Source organism: Falco peregrinus, chromosome 5 (genome assembly GCF_023634155.1).
Source record: "Falco peregrinus isolate bFalPer1 chromosome 5, bFalPer1.pri, whole genome shotgun sequence".
Lineage (NCBI taxonomy): Eukaryota > Metazoa > Chordata > Aves > Falconiformes > Falconidae > Falco > Falco peregrinus.
Genome location: NC_073725.1, coordinates 102,396,779 through 102,415,163, shown reverse-complemented (window position 1 = coordinate 102,415,163; position 18,385 = coordinate 102,396,779). Strand labels below are relative to the sequence as shown.

The window sequence follows — 18,385 nt, the reverse complement described above, 5'->3', positions numbered from 1 at the left end:
CGCGGCACTGCCTACACTTCCCGGCCTGCCCCGCGCCCCGCGCGGCTTAGGCGGGAACTACGCGTCCCGGCATGCACTGCAGGGGCGGGAGGGCCGGCTGAGCCCTGAGGAGGAGGGCGCGGCTGCGGGCGGCTCTCGGTGCGCGGCTCTCCGTGCCCGACTCTTACGGCTTCTTTGGGGTGGCACCCGGCGATCAGGATGTCGAGGAATGTAAGTGCTGCTCGGACCCGTCCTGTCGTTGTTCCGCGCTGCGTGTGGTGGTCCTCCGGGTCGGTCCGCTCCCGCTCTGGCCGCTCCCCCGAGGTGGCCTGCCTTTGGCGAGGGGCCCTGTGCAGTGGAGGGGCCGCTGTCATATCCCTCCTGGCATCACCAGATGAGCCAAAGAGAAGCCTCACCTCCTGTGTCGGCTGCACGTGCTGATCTTGTTGGACCTTGGTTGTCCCCCACAGCCAGCGTATATGGAGATAAACCCCTGGGCTTTCGTGCTTTAATGTGGCAGTGGCTAGGACAACAGTAGCAGCTTTGATTTAAGCTATTTCTTTTTGTTGCTCAAGATGTAGTTATTTTAAAGCATGCAGGCACTTTTCCACTGGTGAGGTAAAATGTAACTTGCTATTTATAGCTATGTTTTAGCTGGTCTGGAATTCGGGAGTATTACTCAGTTTGTCATGGCCTGAATGCAGGGTGTGGACACCAAATAGGGAACCTAGAGACAGTGTGAAGAAAGCTTGCAGGGATGTGTTGAACCACTATAATAGGAATACTTTTTTTCCATCAGGATTAAGTTTTATTTATTAACTGTATTTCTGGTATCAAAAGTGTGGTAAGGCACTTAATAAGTGTGGGAAAGTTTTGGTCCAAGGCAGAAAGTGTTACCCTGTAGAGCAGCAGTATTAACAAAGCTAAAAGACTTATTTTGAAACAGAACACCTTCCCCTTTCACACCAGTATTGCATTTTTGGTTTATCCCCAACAGTTCTCTGACACAGGCAGCAGAAAAGAACATGTTAAAATCACAAGTGAGTCCAAACCAGGATTCCTGGAGAGGCTCAGCGAGACTTCTGGAGGCATGTTGATGGGACTTGTGACATTTCTTCTGTCTTTCTACCTTCTTTTTACCAATGAAGTAAGTAAAATGCTGTCAGTGTTTGTACAGCTTTAAAGTGTCACAGCTGAGGTGACATTCAACTACTTTTGCATGTATAGCCTTACTAAAATGGTCCTGTTAAAGCTTTATTACTTCATCCATGAGAAGAGGACGTTATATCTGGAGAGCCTAGTGCTTATGCTTGGGGTATAACAGAAGAGTGAAATCACAGGGCCGCAGACAGTATTTCCGTACCCCCTGAGTGTTGTAGAGACAGTTACAGTGCGTGATGAGAGGTAAGATCCAAAACGTGTAAGTTCATGCAGAAACAGGCTGTAGTATTATTGAAAAAGGATTATATGAGCCAGTCTTCTCTCTTTGCTTGGGACAGCATAAGGTCCTAATTTCTAGTGTTGTTATAATTGCATTAAATGAATTCATACTCCAGGTTGCAAAATTGAGGGTGTTACTTATTCGCAGTGTTACTTTATATCTTGATTTTAGATTTTAAAAAAATAATTAAAGTAAGCAGGGAATCCTGACACCCTACCATTGCAAACATACATGCTTTTGGCAGTTCTGGAGTAGGGGAGCAGAATTCTGTGAATTTTCATGTAAGACTTCCTTTTATACTTCTACAAGAGGAAAAAGAACTACTCCCAATTTTGGTGACTTTGCAGGGAAAGCACACCATAACATGATGGTAAGGTAAGGAAAACTTCTGCCAATTAGTTATATGGGGCTGTGGAAAAAGGACCATAACTGGCATAATTTTTGCAGTTATTCATAAGCAATGAACCAGATAAGAAGTGAAGAGCAATAACTTTGGACCTTTGTAGGAATAATCTATGTATGTTTGAGGAGCTCAGTCAGTGTTAATGGTCCTGCTGCATGGCTTAAGAAGCAATGCCCCAGACTGTGTCAGACAGAGAGTGAGCAGAGAAGTGCAAGTGTGTTTTGAGAATATGCCTTGAGGCTGAACATACAACTTTTCCTTGTCTTCAGATCACCTGTGTTATGGATTAACCCCAGCCAGCAACTAAGTACCAAGCATCCACTTGCTCACTCCTCTCCTGCACGTGGGTGGGAAGGAGAATTGGGAAAATGGTAGAACCTGAGGGTTGAGATAAGAACAATATAATAATTGAAATAAAATAAAAATAATAATTAAAATAATAATATAATGAGAGAGAAGGGAGAGGAATAAAACCCAAAGCAAAGGGAAAAAACAAGTGATGCACAATACAATTGCTTTTCACCTGCTGGCCAATGCCCAGCCAGTCCCCAAGCAGCGATCAGCAGGCCCTGGCCAGTTCTCCCCAGTTTATGTATGGTGGGGGGCTGACCTTGGCTTGATGCTAGGTGTCCACCAAGCCACTCTTATCACGCCTCCTCAGCAGAACAAAGAGGGAGAAAATAAGATGGAAAACAAACCAACTTGTGGGTCAAGATAATGCAAAGGAAAACAAGAGGTGTTATTCTCTACTTCCCATCAGCACTTCCCAGGAAGCAGGGCTTCAGTACACATAGTGGTTGCTCCAGAAGACAAACATCATAAATAACAAATGCCCTCCCTTCCTCCTTTCTCTTAGCTTTTATATCTAAGCATATGTCATATGGTCTGGAATATCCCATTGGTCACTTAAGGGTCAGTTGTCCTGGCTGTGTCCCCTCCCAAGGTCTTGCTCACTCCCAGCCAACTGGGCAGGGAGGAGGTTGGAGAGACAGCCTTGATGCTGCGGAGCACTGCTCAGCAGGAGTGAAAACATTGGTGTGTTATCACCACCTTTCTAGCTACCAATATGAGCACAGCACTCTGAGGGCTGCTGTGGGGCTCAGCCAGACTGGATACATATACTGAGCATGACATTCTATGGTATGGATATCCCTTTGGCTAGTTCAGGTCAGCTGTCCTGGCTGTGTCCCCTCCGATTTCTTGTGCCTCTCCAGCCTTCTCACTGGCAGGCCCTAAGAAACTGAAAAGTCCCTGACTTAGTATAAACATTACTTAACAACAACTGAAAAGAACCGTGTGGTATCACCATTATTCTCATACTAAATCCAAAACACAGCACTGTACCAGCTACTGAGAAGAAAAATTAACTCTGTCCCAGCTGACAGGAGGACAACTTGTCTGCAAACCTTTTTCCCAAAATACTGCTGTGCTGTTGATTCTCCACTAATTGATTTTTGCTTTTCTTGGTTGCAGGGACGAGCTTTAAGGACAGCCAAATCTCTTGATGAGGGACTTTCTCTTGTGATCCCCCTTGATAGCATCCACAGTGTGTCTCAGCAGAATGAAGGGAGACTGGTGCACTTAGCTGGTGCTCTGAGTACATCTAAGGTAAATAAAATCTTGGCAGATAGGAATATTTCAAACTTGGAGGGAAGGAAAAGTCTTTGCCAATTAAAATTATGTATGATATCCAGGAAAAGACATGTAGCTTCTTTCCTTCTCAATAAATATTGCTGGCTACCACCCAAGCTTTGGTTCTTGGCCTGGAAGCTGAGAAATGCTGTACGGCCTTGTACTCCCAGCTCCCAAGAAACATGCTACCTCTAGCTGTGTTTACCCCCCCATTGCCTTTGGTGGATAATTTCAATTCCCCTTTGATAGGGAACCTGTTGTATATTCATGGTGCTGTAAAGTCTTCAGGCTCTTGCAGTACAGAGGCTCTGCAAGTTCTGACTTTTCAGTAATGATGATGTTTTCCGTGGTCAGCCTGCATTGCAGAAGGTAACACAGCAGGGTAGCTTTCAGCAAAATAATATATCCCCCTGGTTTAAACTCTTAAGGCTGCATGCCATTAGCCAGCATTTCTGTTTTTATTCTTCACTGTGGCAATAATTTTTGATGATGATTCTTTAGGTCAGATTTATCAGTGATATAAAGAGATGCTCCTTTTTGTCTTTCATAACATACTGTATTCAACTGTGTGTAACATAGTACTAACTACATACAGTGAGGTATGTAAATGTGTTTGATAATAAAAGTACAATATTTGAGTTTGAGAGGTACAGCATTTATACTGACTTTTATTTTCTTCAATTTTCACATAGCCTTTGTTTGATCCCAGCTATGGGCTCTCCATCCAGGCTGTCAAACTTAAGCGTAATGTGGAAATGTACCAGTGGGTAGAATATGAAGAGTCCACGTAAGTGAAAGTGATCTTCAAAAGTTGTTTATAAAGCTGTTTTATTAACAGAATCCTATCACAATATTTTTTTCTCTCCACACCCAAAGGAAAAAAACCAACTTTTTATGGCTGGAGAATTCTAGAGCTCTTGACTTTTTTTAGAGAATCACTTTTCATTTCCTTGGAGGTGTCAGGTTTTGTAGATGGTCAATGCTGCACAACTTGCATCGGATAAAATTTGGGTAACATCCAAGGCCTTTTATCAAATGTTTCCACTTCCTGATTTTGTATAGCTTCATATGGGGTTTCTTAGCCTCCATGCTGCAGCTGTGGGTTTTTTTCATTAGTATTGTCTAATGCTGGGCCACCTCAGACCCCATTAATCTATTTTCTGTCATATGTTGTCAACAGAATTCAAAGATCTTTACCAATTTCTGAAAGAGAAAAAAAAAAGAGAAAACACTCACGTTTTCCCCAAAGACTCAGCCAATTTCTATGCTTTCTAGTGTTCCTAAAGCTTCTTTTATTTATTGATGTACTTTCTGTTCATCAGGGTTTCTGTAACTCTATCCCTATTATACTCCCTGCCTGCTAGTTGATTACCAGAATCAAAACCATTGCCCCAGACTACTTGGTCCTGAGTTTTTTCAAGTAAAACTGTATAATTCTCTTTTTCCCTGCATCTGCTAAGCCTTTCTTGCTGCTATTCTCTAAAACTTGAGCATGCACCCTCAAGCCAATTTTTTCCCTCTGCCCTCAAAAAGGAAATATAAAAAGATTTTTGCTGAATCCAGAAACTTCATCCTATTTTCCCTTGGCTTTCTTCCATAATGGCAATGATTTACTTGTTGGTGGTTTTTTGGTTGGTTGTTTTTATTTAAATCTCCTGAAGGGGTCTTAATTTTTTTTTCAAAAGTGAATCCAACAATTTGAATTATGAATTCCAGTATCAACTCTGATAAATCCATTGACCCAAAACTGCCCGTTTGATACCTACAATCTAGCAAACACTATAATATTTCAAATCGATTAAAAAACCTGGTTGTATCCAATTGAATCTAGAAATCAGATTCTTTTTGCAGACTTGTGGACACATGAGACTTTTTGGCGTGTGGCTACGAGGGAAATCTCTTAATTTCTTTGGTACTTAATACATGTGCAAATGGAAGTACTTAATTAAACCAAGACATGATTTCTCAATTTTTAGAAGACTCTGCTACCCCTTATCCTTAATAATCAAAAGCCAACACTGTAGCTGTGAAAGTAAACTACAAATTTTAGTTGGTTGAGAGACAGTCAAATTCGTTTATGATAGGCAATATTGTATGTACCTTTTCAAGGGGATTTACAAAACGAATTAGATGTTAACTACTTTGCTGGTAGTTGCAAGCACAAGAGGGAAAATGTTTCATTTACTAATAATAATTCAGAGAGTAGTATAAAAGTTATTAGCTATTATGTCAGTCTGACTCCACAGAACTTGCATTTCAAATGTCTTTTGTGTCATACAGGCGTAAAAAAGAAAAAAAAAAGACATTGTGAAGGTGTGAAAAATAACTTACCAGTTTTAACACACTTATAGTGCAGCATCTGTAAAAGACACTGATTTAGGTCAGCTTGTCTCACTGTCTAATACTGCTTATTCCTTATTGATGTAGTCAACACCTTTTTGGCAACATGGGAATAAAAGGGTTGTGGCTGTTTAGCATTTGTGTGTAGTTGTCTCATACAGAGAAACTATGTCCTCAGAACAGGTAGTTCAGAGAGTTGTAAAGGTAAGTTTGCGTTGCTTGTGACCCATCTGTGCATTTCGTTTGTAAAGTGTATTCTGCCCTGAGCAGGGGTGTGTGTGTACTGTTCTGGTTTTCATCCCACCCCTTTTCTCTGCAGGGAATATGAAGAGAATGGTGAGATTAAGAAAGAGACAAAGTATTCGTATAGTAAGTTGATCAACAGAAACACCCTTTTTTTTTTTAATGAATGTACCTTTGGACTTTTGTATGTGTGTATTCAGATTTTTGTTGTAAACACTGTATTTTCTTCTTGGGAAAGAAAGTGAAGAAATAAGCAAAAATTCTGTTTCCTAAACAAATGGCAGGACCTCCTTTCTTGAGGTAACTGAGGTGAAAGGAGGTGTGCTGTTAGCAAACACCTACTACAGAAAATCTAAGTCTTGTCTTGGAACTCCCAGAGGTTCAGAGCAGCATCCAGGGATGGGATGTTCCAGATACAGGGCCTGTAAGGTCCTCAGTACAGGAGATGGGCAGAGGTGGGAGTGTTACCAAAGCTGATTACTCTTCAGAAGTGGAGTAAATAGGGCATATGTCAGGTATGAGCAGAAGCGAACAGACAGGGAAGAACAGTGTAGCTCCAGCCTGTAGGATAGACTGATGAGAATCTGTTTAGATGTTGATACCAGCTAATGAAAACCACCAGCACCTTCTGATGTGCACTGTGGCTTTTGCCAAATGCTTTTTTGGCAGGGGCAGAACTGAGAGCATTATTGTGATCTACCCAGTGGCAGAAAAATATTCTGAGTCATTGTGTATCTGGAGATTGGTCTCTGTGCTTCATTTATCTCTGATTAAAGCACGTGGGCATGCAGCATGGGCGTGCAGCAGTTTCTGGGTGTGATCATAACAGTACCCCAGCTCAGTGAAGCATGGGATCCTGCAGCATGGAGATACGTAAGGAGCAAAGCTAGTGGTTGTGAGCTGTGAAAAAACCTTGTGGTGGCAGGGACCAAAAAGAAATGCCATTTAAAAGAACAGCTGCCCTCTCAATATTGGTGGATTCTGTCCAGTAAAAGTCTGTGCGTTATTAGTTGTGGTGGGTTAGCCTTGGCTGGCAGCTGCTTGCTTACTCTCCCCCTCAGCAGAACTGGGGAAGAGATTGGGAAGAACAGGAATGAGAGAGCTTGTGGGTTGAAATAAAGGTAGGGAGATTGCACACCAATTACCACTGTGGGCAAAACTAACTCGACTTAGGGAAAATTAACTTAATTTGTTGTCAATTAAAATAAGTAATTACTGGTTCAGGTGTTGGCAGAACACGTTTGCTCTCACTTTTTCCCAGTCTCAACTTGAGAATCCTCTCACCCTTGTTATTGCCACAGGTTACACTCCGTCCCTTTAGTGGGGCAGCGAGTGGTGCAGGGAGTGGGAGCAGGTTTACAGTCAGTACAGAGTGGTTTCTCTCTGCCACTTTTTCCTTCTCACACTTTTCCCCTGCTCCGGCATGGACTCTTCCCATGCTGCAGTGAGTATCTGCCCTGCTGTGGAGCACTTCCTTCTCCTCCTATGACTTTAGTGTTCCCTCTGTAGTTTCTTACTTGTTTTCGTTCCCTCCCTTCCCCATTTGGTGTTTTCTGCCCTTTCTTTAAAATGTTTTCACAGAAGTGCACCAAACTTCAGTGATGGGCTCAGCTGCGGCCTGTGGTGGGTCTGTTGCAGAGCCAACTGTGTCCAACACAGGGCAGCCTCTGACCTCTTCCCACAGAGACCACCCCTGCAGCACCCCACCACCACCAAAATCTTGCCATGTACCCAATACACTAGAATATCACTTTGTAGTGGTTTGATCTTGGCTGGACGCCCAGGTGCCCACCAAAACCACTCTTATCACTCCCTTCCTCAACTGGACAGGGGACAGAAAATATAACTAAAAGCTTGTGGTTCAAGATAAGGATAGGGAGATCACTCAGCAATTACTGAATCAGCTTGGGGAAATTAGTTTAATTTATTACCATTCAAATCAGAGTAGGATAATGAGAACTAAACTCAAAACTTAAAACACCTTCCTCCCAGCCCTCCCTTCTTCCTGGGCTCAGCTTCACTCCCAAGTACCTCCCTCCCAACAGGCGATGGGGGATACGGTCAGTTCATCACATGTTGTCGCTGCTGCTCCTTCCTCCTCACACTCTTCCCGCTGCTGCAACATGGAGTCCCTCCCATGGGAAACAGATCTCCATGAACTTCTCCAACGTGAGTCCTTCCCACAGACTGCAGTTCTTCATGAACTGCTCCAGCATGGCCCCCTCCCATGGATGCAGTCCTTCAGGAACAGGCTGCTGTAGTGTGGGTCCCCCATGGGGTTACAACTTCTGCCAGCAACCCTGTTTCAGTGTGGGCTTCCATGGGTCCCAGCCTCCTTCAGGCATCCACCTGCTCCAGCATGGGGTCCTCCCCAGGCTGCAGGTGGAGATGTGCTCCACCACGAACCTCCATGGGCTGAGGGGAACAGCCTGCCTCACCATGGGCTTTACCACAGGCTACAGGGTAATTTCTGCTCCAGTGCCTGGCACACCTCCTCCCCGCCCTTCTGCACTGACCTTGGTGTCTGCAGAGTTGTTACTCTCACGTATTCTCACTCCTGTCTTCTGCTGCAATTTGTTGCACAGATTTAATTTTCCCCTTCTTGAATACATTGTCCGAGAGGCACTACCACTGCTGCCAATTAGCTCGGCCTTGGCTAGTAGCAGGTCTGTCTTGGAGCCAGCTGGCATTGGCTCCATCGGGCATAGGGGAAGCTTCTGGCATCTTGTCACAGAAGCCACCCCTGTAGCCCCCCTGCTACCAAAACCTTGCCACACAAAGCCACTCTACTCTTAAAATGATTCCCCACTCCCTCTACTGTTTAACCAAACTCCATTTCCTTCCTCTCTACTGCTTCATGGAAATAGAACAAGCTGTATTTAATAAGGAAGGTGCTCAAGAAAGGGACTCTAGGTTTGTGGGATTTATAAAGAACCTAGTAGAGTCTGTTCTGGGCATGTGGGAAGGCTGCTGTAGCCCAGACAAAGGCAGCATTATGCATTTTTGACAATGGCACATACAGCTACCATCTCTATCTGTTGCTTGACTGCACTGAAACTTGCTAATTCTAGCAGAAGTTGCAGCCTTTCCTCACAAAACCAGGTTATTCCCAAAGACTGGATTGAGGAATCAAAACCTGATCATGGAAGATGCCAACAGCAAAGCTCCCACTGTGCAAAGCTGAGTTACAGTTTTATCCCTGGAATCCCTTTTTTGTTCCTAAATCTTGCTATTCCTTGTTAATATGCTAGGAGGATGGATTTAGGTATCAATACAGACTATCACGTACATACTTTGATGTAAACAGTATTACTAAAAGTGTAACTTCAAACTGATTAATTGGTCGAGAGGTGTCTTCAGTAACTAAGATCTGAGTGGCAATTCTTCCTGTCTTTTCCTCAAGTTTCTTATCGTTTTCTTTAGATACTGAGTGGAAATCGGAAGTTGTGAACAGCAGAAACTTTGATCGAGAAATTGGACACAAAAACCCTAGGTAATTTACCACCTGACACAGTCCTCCTAGATTCTATCACTGTATCCGATCAGAGACAAGACGAAAGCCAAATGACTAATCTTCATGCCAAATGACTAATCTTCATGACAGAGTGAAGTAGATGGAAACTGTTGGTCTTTTGGTAGTTGGGAGAACTAAAGCATAGAGAAATTAGAGAACAGTTCAAAGCTCCCTGATGGAACCAGAATTACACTATCCATCAGCAATGGCTGGACATCAGGCTATTATTATATTACTCCTGGACCATGTAGTCTCCAAGTAGGAGAACATGAATGGGTTCCTGACTGTTACTGTCTGTTAGTGCAGTCCATTACTAATTCTTTCTTCTATTACAAGCACAGGGTTAGAATAGCAGACATCCCATGAGCTTGTCACACCACTTGCATGCTGCTTTTTCTAAGCTAGCATGGATGAGCTCACAGGCTTATTTGTGGCAATCACCCATATATAATTTGTTTATGTATCTCTCATCTGCAGTATTTCAGTTACACTATGTGCCATTTTTAATGCTAAGTTTTAGCTTTACTGTCATTCTCACAGAACCTGCTTAGTTCCTTAGGTTGCAGGATGCCATCTGGGAAAAAAACATTATGTGTGAGTGAAAAATACAGCTGGAGAGACAGTAAGACTAGGATACCAATGAAAGTTTGAACTTCCCAAAATCTTCAGACCTGTATTTTGGTTCTGTGGGCTTATTCAAATACACTGCTTTTTATTTGGAAGTACTACTTAAGGAGGGAAAGCAAAGATCTGTGTGTTTTTGATTGTAAGTCCCAACTAGGAGACTTGTTTAGATGAGAAGCAATGGGAAAAAAAAGATGCACAAATAATACACCTGCTTTGTCTCCTCCCCATGCACACTTTTTTGTCAATGAAAATTCTCCAAGCCTTCCCCAATAAATACAAATCTCCAACTGAGAGTAAAAAACATTTTTGATTCAGTGCTATCGCAGTACATAATTTAAAAAGTGTTGCAGCTAAGAACATTTCATCTGAGTGTATTGGTACAAACCAAGGAAACTGAGCATAACTGTGGTGGATCCTTGTGTGAGACAGCACGGTGTATGCAGATGTGCTGAAATTTAGAATTCATGCCTAGCAGTAATGAGATTCTATTTTAAGTATGTACTATATGTCTTCTTCCTTCCATCCATCTATCTTATCTTTTTATGCGACTTAGACATTTGTGAAAATAAAATATGTTGTTTACTGCCAGGGAGATTCTAGTAGTACTACTTATGAGAATGAAGTCAGGTTACAGACTGTAAGTAAAGGATTCCTGAGTCTGGAATTTGATTAACTTGGGCATGATGTAGAAGTACCATTATATGGAGAAGGTTTATGATCTAGGTTTCTTAATTTAGTAGGTAAAATGTAGCAGTTGACAGCAGAAACTAAATAAATGCAGACTAGAAATAAAGTGCATTTATGAGTGTAGTTAAATGTTGCAGGGATTCATCTAGGAACTTGATTAATTCATTGTCGCTCAAAACCTCTATATCACCACTGACCAGCTTCCTAAGAGCTGAACTCCATTCCAGCCCATTATAGGTTCAGTGCAGAAAAAAATAGTAAAATCTCATGGTGTGAATGAAAGGTCAGGCCAGGGGATGAGACAGTCATATCATGTCTTAACTTATTTTAATGGCTCCAACACTATCAAGTCTGGACAGTTTCTTGATGGATTTGTTTTCACATAGTGACAGCCATTTAGCTCTTTGAGTTTCTCCTGATATTTGACGTAGTACCTTTTATGTACTCTGTATTACATACTGCAAATCAAGAGTTTGATCATAATTCTGGGACTAATCAGGGACTCTCTCTGTTCCTCAGTGCAATGGCTGTGGAGTCTTTCACTGCTGTTTCTCCTAACGTCCAGGTTGGCAGCTTTGTTCTTTCCAAGGGTAAGGATTGCTTTGTACTGGCTCTGTGCCTGCTGTTGCATCAGCAGTGGACTTTGGTTCTTTCCACAATGGCAGTCATGTCAAGTGACAATCAGGAAGCCAGCCAGCAAACTGGCTGATCCAAATTAGACACCAAACTTGGTATTGATTCTTTATTCTGCTTAGGTATTGTGGATAAAATTGATGACTTCAAGCAGTTGAGCTTGTCACACCTTGAGGATCCACATGCTGATGTTACCCGAGGAGGGGATTACTTTTACCACAGCGAGAACCCCAGGCGTCCAGAAGTAAGATGAGAAAGATAAACCAAAGCAGTAATTACTATCATGTGAAAAAGAAAGTAGGGGCATGTGCCATTTCTATTTAAATTTTTAGAAATGGGACTGCAGACCATCACATGGGATGACACCCTTAGTACAGTCCTTCAGCATGAGTGCCTCTCTTGCAGGAAGCTTCTGATCCTGCTTCTTTGTCCCCTGTTTTCTTGAGTCTGCCATGCTTTTAAATGGAGACACAGGATGGCGCTGGGAGGTGGGTTCTCCCTCTACCTTGCCGTACTGAACTGAGTAGAGTGAAATAGGTTGTTGTCAGCTTGCCCTCCTGTGCCAAAAGAAGAAATGGCAAGGGGTGAACAAAGGATCTCATCGGTGTTAATGTGCTTCTGCAGCTAAATCAGAGGAGCTATTGCAAAACAGCATTTGATCTGTTATGTTTCAGTTATCAACTAGGCCTGAAAAAGGTACATCTTGGAAATCATTCTGGGTATCCTCTGGCTTGACATAAACGTTCAGAGAAAGTGTTGATACATAAAGAGTGTTCCCATGCAGAGTTGTCCTTCCTGTGATTCTTCTTTGTAAAGAAATCTTTCTTAACTTCCAATGTTCTCTTGTTTATAGGTAGGAGACCTTCGTGTCTCGTTCTTCTATGCAGGTCTGAGTGGAGATGACCCCCATTTGGGCTCCGCTGATAAGGTGAGTCCTCAGCTGTTTCTGTATTTTGCATACTCTTTGTCCCAGCTGAGTATCCAATATATATTTTCTTCCAAGGTGACTGTGATTGCTCGCCAGCGAGGTGATCAGCTGGTTCCATATCATACCAAGTCTGGAGATATCCTGCAGATTCTGTACCCTGGGGATCTCTCTGTGGAGGTGAGATACCACACTGTACTAGTGAGGGGTTAAAATTTGAGATGGTTGGGCAGAAGTAACAGGGGAGTAAGCTCACAGTCTCCTTCATACCTGCTCTGGAGGAGATACTTGATGTAAACATTGGCTTTTCTCTCTCCTTTTTCTAGGGCAATGCGTTGTAGCCTGTGTTTGCCTTCCAGGTTTCTGCATGTTCTTTGTGTTGCAGCAAAATGCCATGCTTCACCCACTAGCAGTAAATAATTTGGCTATGGTTATCCCTGATGGTTTTCTTAATTTTAAAAAGGAACCATGGCTAAAGTAGCTATATATTTATTTTTTTTAAATCCCCTTGTATTGCTGATGAATGTCCTTTGCTTTAAAGGCTGTTTCCGTGCCTTCTCATTTTGCTTTTATGTGCTCTTTGGTAAGTTTCCCACTTGCACATGCAAGCACGTGCTTTTGAAAAGGTTGTGTGTAAAAATAGTAAAAATCAGGCTTTAATTAAACAAACCGTAGGAGCTATCCTCTTCAGCTTCTAGTAACAGAAGTTTAGGCTTGTCTGAAATGTTTACTGCTATTCTGGCTGAGAAAGAACCTTCAGGCAGAGCCTTATGCTCCAATAAATCCTGCGTGCTCCAGCAATTTGGTGATTCATGTACTCCTTTAAGTAGGTTCATTTCCATTAGTGATTGTTTCATGCCCTGTTGCAAAAATCCAAGATGTCAAGAATTCACAGGAGCTCCCAAAAGCAGTTGGAAAGACTTTTGAGTTCAGAGGCAGTAGCAGTAGGATCAGCTCTCTGCTGTGAGCTCTGAGTCTTCGTCAGGTGGAATTTTAGATCACTGGAAATTAACTGACTACAGATGAATAATTCATAAAGTATTTGTATGTACAAGTAATCGATCAGTCATACGTGTCTTTTCCCATTGTTTTATTACGTCTGAACCATCTTCATGTGTATGTTTTAGAGAGCCAGAGGGGCACACAACCCATTTTGAAAAAATCTTACTTGGAATTCTTGCAAATAGATGTTTTGCTTTGCTTGATGAAATACACACATAGCTTTTATCTCTTCTTCCCTGCATACTCTTTGCTTTCTTTCATATACCTTTCCTTCAGCCATCAGTGGATACTGTTGCCTTTTCTCTCTTCCTCCAAGCATAGTGAAGTCAGATTGTTCCTCCTTTATTACATTTGCTTATTAGTGCCTTATGTTTCTACAGTAATGTTGAATATATCCATTGGCAGCGAAACCTGTGTGCTTTCTGCCTGTGGTTATAATGTCAAACAGTGCTTGCTTAACTGTTTTAATTTAGAAAAATGCTGGTTTCCCCTGTGCTGCACTTTGAAATCTATTGTAGTGTGCTGCAAAACAGCGCATAAAAGGCTGTGCAGAATGAGCTGCAACATACCTTTTATGAGAGAATTTGTACTTCTAAAATGCTGTGAGCCCTGATTTGCCTATAATACACTGGAATCAAGAGGTTCTTGAAAGAAATTGAGAAACAGGCTGTATGTCATGGTGTTTGTTTTCAGGAAGTGTTTCAGAAAGAGCATGAGAGTAACACCATGAAGACCTGGGCTCTCCGTGCAGCAGGCTGGCTGTCAATGTTTGTAGGCATCAGTCTAATGACCCGAATCTTTTACACTTTAGGTAAGTTTTTTACAGAAAGGTAAAATTATTTAGAAATAGGATCATAATCCTTAGAGAGTCTTCTCTTGTTCACATAAGCAATTAATCAATTTGGAGGTTGGGAGGAATCTGGTTTGAACTCAGATTGGATCGGAAAGTCACTGTAGGCAACTGCAGGTAAACAGGATCCCAGAACCAGATCGTTGCTTTGTGAACATTAAAAAACAGTATGCAAATATCTGTTGCCAGTCTCAGAAGATCCCAGCCTAGTGTTTACCAAAATCAGAAGCCAAAGCACATGTTGGGCTGGTTCTTTCATGTTTAATTCAAGGTGCTGCAATCCAACTACTTTCTATATCCATACAAAAGTGGTCCCCCCAGCAGGTATTAATGAGCAGTTGTACAGTAATATGTCTTTGTGTATGGTTATTCTACACTACTATGAACAAACAGCAAAGAAAGTTTTGCTTTATCCTTTTAATGTAGGAAAATGTTGGAATAAAAACTTACAGAAAGCGGGACAGTGCCTCAAACTTGTATAAACTTCAGACATCAAAGCTATCATTAGCTTTGTAGCTGCGAACGCTTGTTGTTTTTTTTTATTATTTATCCATAAACATACTGTTATCTGTAAGATGTATTGTTGCCAGGAATTAATTTTTACGCTAGCGTATTGTATCAGTTGCCCTAGGCTTGTTCCATAGCTGCAAGGCTATCAGTCTACTCTGCCTCTCAAGCCTTTGACAAGTCTTCAGACTTAATTTTGGATTACTTCCTGTCTGAAGTGATGAGGATACCAGTGCCCTATATATTTAGCAGTTGCTTAATTATCAAATGCCTTGAGGATACTCTGTTGAAATGCCTTGTCCAGTGCTCTTGATAAATAATTTGAGTCTGTCGTTTGATTGCAATAGTCAGTGTGCAAATCCAAGGCGTGAATAAGACTTCCTTTTAAACTATCATCTTATCAACTACTTAATCACTTGTTTAATTGTTTCTGCAGTGGACTGGTTTCCTGTTGTGAGAGATCTGGTTAACATTGGATTAAAAGCATTTGCCTTCTGCGTAGCCAGTTCGCTGTCACTGCTGACCATCTCCATCGGCTGGCTCTTCTACCGCCCTCTCTGGGCGTTGCTGATCGGGTTGCTCTCTGTAGTTCCAATTGTGGTTGCAAAATCTCGTGTTCCACCAAAGAAGCAGCAGTGAGGAGGTGGTTGGGTTTTGTGCTGAATCCTGGTTAGACACTTTTCCAGTGCATTTCTGTCCTGGTTGCTGCAGCATGCTTACAGCGTCCCACAGTTCAGCAGTATGCACCAAGAGTTGGGGAGGGGGCTTGAATGTGATCATTGATACACAGTATCCACGGAAAATATGACTATAGGATGCTGTTTGTAGGAAGCCAATGACACTGACTTGGGGAAAAAAGCCTTTTGGAATGTCTGTATTGATTATAAGTTAGTGAACAAGCAGATCTGTACCTTTTACCACTTACTAATTCCCCCTGATCTGAGAACTGGCAAGTCCTCACTGACAGGTGGGGCAAGGTGGAGAAGGTTTCAGCTTCATTACATGGACCGCGATTAGATAGCCTTAGGAAATGCGTGTGTGTACCTGTCTCTGACAAACCCTCCCGCTGCTGCCTTTTCTTCTGTGTACAGTCACGTACTCTTCTTTGGCTGATGCGTTTGGAAGTGTGTGTGTGTTCAAAGGAAAACCACAACGTAGTCAGCTGTCACACAATACACAAGATGTTTGCTTTTGGACTCGGGATTTTCAAAGTAACTTTTGGAATACTGAGCGGCCAGGTTAGCAGTGCTCTGTGGTACAGCGGATTTGTCAAAGCATTGATTTCCTCCAACTTTTTAAGTCTCTGAAGTTGTTCTTGGTTAAGCATCCAAAATGGTAATGTGGACTATACCATCACATAACTATTTCAAAAGTTTAATTTCAAATTGCACTTATTTAAGGGGATACTTAGAGGTCACTAACCTTTAAAAATCAACCTGCTGTTTTGAAAAAAAACTTAACTTCTATAATTGAATGTATATTCTTTAAAATATTTGGGGTTTGTTTTCTGTGTATACTGTTTCTTTCTTGAATTTCATCTAGTGAGGACAATGAACATACTCCATGAAATCAAATAATGAAAACATTTTTGTGTGATTAGATTTCGTAGATGTTAGCCTAAATTTTGAGCTTTTTACCATGTTAGAGGAATGCCTTCTTGCAGTATTGTGATGACTCAGGTTTCTGTATTTGTGCTGTAACCAGTACTTGAGATTAGATACTGTCTTGTGCTGTTCCTGAGTCTCTCTCCACCTAGGTAAGAGTCTGGCTTCCAGATGTGCCCTCCCTATGCTACGGTGGGTTTTCTTCTGCAAGTATACACAGTTCAGTACAAAAATAATGTCTTAATTTATGAAATTCAGTTATGACTGTCAGAAGAAATGTGTTCCCTGTACCAAAGGAACTTAACATGAACATTCATAGGAACAAACGTTTGCTACAAAGGGTACCGGAAATAGAAATCTGAGTTATAAGTATTTTGAGTAGTACCTACTTTATTAGCCTTAATTATTTTCATTCTTCTGATATTTGAATGTTGTCAATTCAGTCTCATGGCTCGGTTCTGCTGGTAAAAGCAGTAGTAATCAGTGAAAGGTTATAGGAGGTGTAAGTGGTCTCATGCATGCAGCTGACATGAGTTAATGATACTGTGCAGTCTGCCCACTGCTCGCTAACACCAGCTTCTGCTCCATCAGTTAAGAATTGCACTCCACTGGGGAGAAAAGCAGGTGTCAGACTGCTCTTTCACCAGTGAGGCAGGAACCTAACCAGCATTACTATGTTAGAGATGAGGATACAGTTTTCTACACAAGTGCTGAGCTTTTGTATATTTAATAAAATACGATTTTCAAAAGGTTGGTCTGTAGGCTTCTTTTTTATTACATTTAAGTATTGCATGTTTCATATCCAGGTGCATGGACAATTAGTTTGTAGCTTCCACATGAACTAGTTTTGTTTTCGGTGGGATAAATGCACAGCTGGGTTGTGTTTATCCTGCAAACATTTTCCCATTTTGGGAAGCAAGTTCTATTAACAGCACAGCTGCTACCTGTTCTAGATACCCGTGGGATGAGAGGCTGGTTCCAGCCTGCCGTGGACTTACTGCCCATTACTGACTGCTTAAGCAATAGTGCCTCCGTAAGATTATTTGAAAAATACAATGGTTCAACCTGCCTGGATACAGACTTCTGTATTTTTTAAAGAGACTGGGGTTTACTGTGCAGCCAACAGCTTAAAATGCTTCTGTCTTGCTTCTGTCTTCCATACTGGTGTGTGCAGGAATGATGCAGAAGCAACAGGCTCCTGTCACGGAGAACATGCTGTTCTGCCGCCCAGGTGTGCTGTGGAGCCAGGGCTCCCCTCAGTTACACGTAGTTTCTATAGGAACAACTGAAGCAGCGTTGCATTTCTCTTATTTCCTTACCAAAATCTGAAAGGCCATGTACCTGATCTGTCAATCACCTTCCCTTCCTGCTCTGTCTCACTTAAAGCACCTTTACTCTCGTGTCGCATGCCCAGGTTAGGAGAGCTCGCTGCCTGTGTAGCCGAGAGGTACCATCCTGCCAGCTGAAGATGTTACCGTCCCTTTCCCTGCTGGCTATAAATAGTCACTAGACTCACTCACTGCTTGGTGTCACCTGTGCCGTGTTCCCCCATCAGGCAGTACAGAGCCGCTTTGGTAGGGCTGGCACCAGCTCCCAGTTTAAGTGGATGAAAAATTACCAAATACCAGCAGGAGCTCGACGTGCTCCCTGCCCCGTTCCAGATGCTTATCTCGGGGTGCACCCCACACCAGCACTGCCCGCTGCTGCAGGAACCACATCCCCGGTGCCCGCTGCAGCTTTACCCAGTTCATGCAAAATTTGGAATTTTTCTTGAAGCCTTATATACAGGTCACAGATCTACTTTATTTATTTATAGTTTGGTAGCAAAACCTAAAAACTGAGAATGAAGACCATTAACATCAAAAGAATTCACAAGCAGCCAGTTCTGGGACATCCTGGGACCCAATCTGTGACTGCTGGAAGTACCATGCTGCATTCTCACCCTTGTACGAGAGTCCTTCCAGGGAAACAGAGCTAATTACGGAAGAACGAGCTGGC

The 18,385-nt window shown here is 42.4% G+C and overlaps 1 protein-coding gene across 1 annotated transcript; it reads left to right on the top strand.

The window, feature by feature from the left end:
- The first annotated feature begins 63 nt into the window (after positions 1-63).
- Positions 64-17,136, top strand: TMEM43 (transmembrane protein 43). The gene is made up of 12 exons (XM_055803504.1): positions 64-210; positions 977-1,126; positions 3,297-3,431; positions 4,148-4,242; positions 6,115-6,164; positions 9,462-9,531; positions 11,386-11,456; positions 11,622-11,743; positions 12,353-12,427; positions 12,503-12,604; positions 14,120-14,237; positions 15,220-17,136. Exons 1-12 carry the CDS (start codon positions 199-201, stop codon positions 15,420-15,422), a joined length of 1,203 nt encoding a protein of 400 aa, XP_055659479.1. The 5' UTR covers positions 64-198; the 3' UTR covers positions 15,423-17,136.
- Positions 17,137-18,385: the final 1,249 nt, after the last annotated feature.

What these genes read in the sequence shown, in the direction of transcription:
- TMEM43 (XM_055803504.1), top strand. An exon ending in AGAGACAAAGTATTCGTATA is followed by an intron (nt 6,165 to 9,461) that starts GTAAGTTGATCA and finishes CGTTTTCTTTAG; the next exon opens with ATACTGAGTGGAAATCGGAA. An exon ending in AGAACCCCAGGCGTCCAGAA is followed by an intron (nt 11,744 to 12,352) that starts GTAAGATGAGAA and finishes TCTTGTTTATAG; the next exon opens with GTAGGAGACCTTCGTGTCTC.